Raw genomic sequence first — 5,245 nt, 5'->3', positions numbered from 1 at the left:
GGGGCGCCCCCCCCCCCTCGCCCCGGGGCTGTGGGCCCTGACTCCCCGGGCGGGGCGGGCCGGTCGCCGCTGCAGCCTCTGTTTCCTTGTCCGTAAGGTGGGGCCCGGGAGAGGCCGCTGGGCGCGCTTTGCGCGGAGCCTGGTTGCGGCGCGCTCGCCGCGGGCCGGGCCCGCGCTCTGGACCCTTCGGAAGGGCGTTCAGGGTCCGCAAACGCGCCTCGGAGCTCGCCGGCGGCCCGACCGCGGGCAGGGCGCCTGGTGGCCCAGTCGGTAGGGCGGGCCACTTGGTTCGGGGGCGGAGGGGCGAGGTTCGAGCCCCACGTTGGGCCTAGAGCTTACTTAAAAAAAAAAACCAAAAAAAAACAAAAAAACACCAAAAAACCCCAAAACAGAATCGTAGACTCCGTTCTTGTGCAGTGACTGAGAGAAAGCACTGTGTACCGGACGCAGGGGGAGAATTGTTGGTTTCTTAAGCACAAACGACATGGAGTAAAAGTGAATGNCCCCCCCCCCAGCCCCCAGTCCCCTCTGCACTTTTCCTCAGCAGCCGCTCACGCACCACCCCGCCCGGGAGACCCTGTGGATGTCCCAGCTCCGGGGACCTGTCACCAGATAGATCTGGGACATCTGGAAGCGCACTCGCTGGCATTCCTAACAGAGGAGGCTTCCTGGGCGAGGGCCCTTGCTCTGTATTGCCGCCTCCAAGAGGAGCGCCTTGTCCGAGTTACTGCCCTCCCCTCTCCGCACCCCTGCTATCGATTGCCTGCTCTTTCTTCTTTCTCTGGATGTCTGATCTGAGTAGACTTGTCTGTGTTCATCCCTCCCAGAGGCTGAGGCAGGGGTGCGGGTGGGAATCCGCCTGTGATGTGTGAAGACTCCTCTCTCGCTGCCCCACAGATAAGAACGCCATCCTCTGCCCTCTGCTCTCTTCCTTCCACGAGAGGGGCTTTTTCTTCTTCTTCTTCCTCCCGAGGCAGACTTTGTAGATGAAGCATAACACGTACAAAGAAAATGCACGCACCGTATGCGCACAACTCAGTGAAGTTTCCCGAAGTGAAAACACCTTTGTTCCAACAGATGCAGCTTTTCCCCCCAGAGTCTCTGTTTGCTTTTGGGCCAATTGTTCTTTTTCAGCAGTAGCTATGGGTGCTTTTCTTTGGGTCCCATGGAAGGGGTCACCAAGCAGGGCGTGAGGGTGTCACTTGACTGAGCTGGTGTGTCTCAACGGGCTGGCACTGAGAGGCTCAGCCTGGGATGTCTGGTCCCCCTGTGGGTCACCAAGCCAGAGCTGCTGGCTTCCTCCCAGGTCTCACAATGGCCCCTGTCCAGAGGGTCAGGAAGAGAACTTGGCCCTCGATGCCCTTGATAGTGGCCGCAGGGATTTGGCCCAGGCTGCTGTGGGACTCCAGGCCGTCCCCTCCTGGCATCTGCTACTGGCTTCCCTTTCCAGTCGTTTGGTGAGGAGGGGGCGTTTGGGAGTCCTGCTGCTCTGCCCGGAAGGACGCTCCTCAGCTGGAACCCACAGCTGCGGGAAGCCCCCTGTATAACTGGCGGGGAGAGGCCCCTACCTTCCAGCCCCAGTCTGGGCCCCTGCAGGGGAGGAAAGCAGCCATACCAGTGATGTCCTGAGCCCTGGTCTTTGTGTCTGTGGAAGGCCCTTCCCAGAGCCCCCCAACAGGTTGGCAAAGGGTGAAATGTCCTGCCGTCCCAACACATATGTCCCCGAGGACCTGGTGAGACGTGGGCTTCGTCCCAGGCCTGTGTCCCTCCCTCAGGTACGGGCTCCAGCTTGGGGGTTGCACGCGGGGCGGCTGCTGTGCTCCTCGTGCTGCCAAGGTTGAGGGGGGCAGTGTCTGAGAAGGAGCGGGCTTCAAGGTGAAGCCCTCAGTGCTCTGCTGGGTGAGGGCCTGTCACCCACCCGGTCCCGTCTGGGAGGGGCTGCTCGGAGACCCGCGTCCCTGGTCAGGTTACCTCTGGGCAAGGCAAGGCTTGAGGTCTCCCAGAATTCAGGAGTCACAGCCACTTGGGGCCGTTCTTGGTGCTTAGGGGCCATGTGAAGGTTGTGAGAGGCCAGGAAGCCTGGTACCCCCTGCTGGAGAGAAAACGGGGGGGGGGGGCCCGCCATTCTCCAGGATCCCCATGTCTAGATGGCTGCCTCCCCCAACTGTGACAAGAGGAAGCAGGCACCCTGCCGGGAACCCAGTGACGGTGACATGGCGACAGGCACAGCCCAGAGCAGCTCCTCTGGTGCATTATGGGGCTCCCTCACCCGTGCCTGCGGCCGCCAGCAACATGCCTACATAGGGTTCCCTCAGCCCAGCAGTTACGCGTTTAAACTGTCGTCTTCAGTCTTTCTCGCTTAGTGAGTAAATCGAGGTTCATTAGGCTGCCGTGTGCGTTACCTTCATTGTTAAAGAGATCAGACGTTTTCCACGTGCTGCACAGAGAAAACTCTCATTACTTTCTTTGAAAACCAGAATTAAACCTTCGTGTTCAGCCCTGCACACCCTTCGCAGCCTCGCCCTGTTTCTGCCTGCTTGTCTCTGAAACGGGGAAGACGGTACCCGGCCTGGGACGGGGGGCGGTGGCGGCACCTCCGCGGACCCAGCCAGAGGCTGCGGGGGCCGGGGGGCCGTGGCCCGGAGGCGGCGGCGACCCTGAGCGGAGCCCCTCCCCTCTCTTCCAGCTCCCGGCATGGTGCTCAAGGCCTTCTTCCCCACGTGCTGCGCCTCGGCTGACAGCGGCCTGCTGGTGGGGCGCTGGGTCCCGGAGCAGAGCAGCGCCGTGGTCCTGGCGGTAGTGCACTTTCCCTTCGTCCCCGTCCAGGTGAAGGAGCTCCTGGCTCAGGCGCGCCAGGCCAGCCGGGTGGGGGTGGCCGTGCTGGGCACCTGGAGTCACCGCCACCAGGAGGCCGCGGAGAGCCTGGGCCGCTTCCTGGAGGGCCTGGGCGCCATCTTCTCCCACGAGCCCTGGCTCCAGCTGTGCCGGGAGAGGGGCAGCAAGTCCTGGAGCTGCACGGCCACCCGCCGGCAGGTGCCCGCCTGCCCCAGCACCCCCCATGAGGACCAGGTCATGCTTGTCTTCTACGACCAGCGCAAGGTACTGCTGTCCCAGCTGCACCCGCCCGCGGCCCTGCCCGACCGCCAGGCTGGCGATGCCACGGCCAGTGCCGGCGGCTTGGCTGCCGTCTTTGACACGGTGGCGCGCAGCGAGGCCCTCTTCCGAAGTGACCGGTTCGACGAGAGCCCCGTGCGGTTGAGCCACTGGCAGTCGGAGGGCGTGGAGGCCAGCATCCTGGCAGAGCTGGCGAAGCGCGCCTCGGGGCCCATCTGCCTGCTGCTGGCCTGCCTGCTGTCGCTTGTCTCAGCCGCCAGCGCCTGCCGGTAGGTGCCGCTGGGGCCGGGGCGGGAGGAAGTCGGGCCCTGAGCCCCAGCCCCCCCTCCGCCTGCCGAGGCTCCAGCTCCCCCCAGGCCCCTGCTCTCACCCCCTGCTCCCTCCCTGGGCGTCTCCCAGGGCATCTGAGTGGCGGTTGCTGTTCGGTGCCCCTTGCTACCTGGGCGGCACCTGCTTCCTTGGCAGCCTCAGCAGCTGCGTGGAACCCCACCAGGCACGGGTCAGAGTGGACTTCAGGCAGCTCGGTCCCTTACACGGGGAATCCGACCGCGAGCGGGCCCAGGTCATTGCCGCCTGAGGGCTGCCGTCTGCCCTGCCTGGCGCCCAGGAGTTGTTTGTGCCGGAGGCCAGCTGGTCCCGCCCGCTCGCTGGCGCCCGTGGGTCTGGGGTGGTGGTCCCCAGCCTTGGCTGTTCTCTACGATGGCCTGAGCTATTTCTGGCTGCCGACCTGGCCGAGGGATTTATAAAAGACCTTGAGGGCCCTAGGGAATGCTGGCGCCTGTGAGAGGCCGGCTCCCCGCCAGCACCCCGACTTACGTCCCGCGATTCTGGCTGTTGGGTTTAGGGACCGGCCTCCCCTGCTCACCAAGGGCCGCGGGGTGCTGGGGCCTGTGCTGGCAGAGAGCCCTCGGCGGCTGCGTATGGATAGCGCCTCGGGTTGAGGGCTGTGGGGGATCTGGACACGCAGGGTGGGTTTGGATCTTCGCTGCCCCCCGGATGAGTTCCGGGAACGTGCGTGTCAGCCAAGGTACGGTTTGGGCAGAGATGGTCCTCAGCTTTTATCAGCTTTCAGAGGACTCAACAGAGGTTCACAGGGGCTTGTGTGGCCCGGATCCTGATTAGCCCATCAGGTTAGAGCACGGGGACAGGCAGAGCCGTTACTGTGCGCGGGTGAAGGCTCCTCTTCCCCTTCGGCAGCCCCAGGGTGCTGGAGGGCTCTGGCCACCCCAGGCTGGTGGGAGCCTCGGGGACACGGCTGCGCGGGCGGGGGTCTCTGTGCAGACTGTGCAGGGCTGCCTTCCAGCTGACTGGGGTTCAGGGGCAGTGTGCTGAGCACGTCTCATCCCTGGACTCAGCTCAGAACTGCTCCGTGACCTCCTCCTTCCTCCTGAGGGCCCAGCACTCAGCTTGTTGGCGGCGCTGTGCCCTGCGGGCACCTGAGGGCAGCGGCAGGGACTGTAGAAGCGGAGACCCTGGAGTGAGGCTGAGTTGCGATGGGCACTTTGCTTACACATATCTCCCTTCAGTGTCCCAGTGCTGCAGAAGCATCTCAGGGCTTCCTTTGCCTTGAGAGAAATCCCGTCTCCTTGGGCAGCCCGGGGACCCTTGATGAGGGTCACCTGTCCAGCGGGGCACATTCTCTCCATTCCTGGGGCAAGGTCTCGGCACTTGGCTTTGAGTGTGCCCCGGGTCACTGCTTTGTGAGAGGTCAGGTTCCCAGTTAACGTCCGGGAGCGCGTCGTGATCCTCTCTGGGCTGCCTGCCTGTGCCCCCCACCCCCCTGTGTGCCTGTGCTGCTGAGTTCAGGAGTGCAGCCATCAGTGTTCGGGGACCTTCAGGGCTTGAGTCGAGCCTGGTGACGGCACCAGCCGAGGGGGCCCTTGCTCCTTGGCAGACAGGGAGCCCCAGCTGAGGGTGCACGTCTCTTGGCTCCCTCACAGGGTGTTCCATCTGTGGCCCCTGTCCTTCCTCTGGAGCAAGCTCTCCACATGCGAGCAGCTCAGGCACCGGCTGGAGCAGCTCACGCTCGTCTTCAGCACCCAGAAGGCCGAGAACGCCACCCAGTTGATGAGGTGCAGGGCCCACCTGGGTCTCTACCACAGCTTCTGGTTTTGCCACCGACCCATGCCCC

At 64.1% G+C, this 5,245-nt stretch overlaps 1 protein-coding gene across 4 annotated transcripts in view; it reads left to right on the top strand.

Moving 5' to 3' along the window:
* Positions 1 to 2,686: 2,686 nt before the first annotated feature.
* Positions 2,687 to 5,245, top strand: part of PIGQ (phosphatidylinositol glycan anchor biosynthesis class Q) — a 9,360-nt gene continuing 6,801 nt past the window's right edge. For 3 of the 4 annotated variants that reach the window (XM_077762701.1, XM_077762702.1, XM_077762704.1), the window contains exons 1-2: positions 2,687 to 3,383; positions 5,055 to 5,186. In XM_077762701.1, the coding sequence (XP_077618827.1) occupies positions 2,695 to 3,383; positions 5,055 to 5,186 (821 nt within the window). In that variant the 5' untranslated portion in view covers positions 2,687 to 2,694. The remainder of the gene's footprint in view (positions 3,384 to 5,054; positions 5,187 to 5,245) is intronic. The other variant, XM_077762703.1, reaches the window with a different exon arrangement.

The sequence above is a fragment of the Crocuta crocuta genome, unplaced genomic scaffold, assembly GCF_008692635.1.
Source record: "Crocuta crocuta isolate KB4526 unplaced genomic scaffold, BGI_CrCroc_1.0 scaffold234, whole genome shotgun sequence".
Classification (NCBI taxonomy): domain Eukaryota; kingdom Metazoa; phylum Chordata; class Mammalia; order Carnivora; family Hyaenidae; genus Crocuta; species Crocuta crocuta.
The sequence above is the reverse complement of the archived record's forward strand: the minus strand, read 5'-3'. Positions and strand labels throughout refer to the sequence as shown.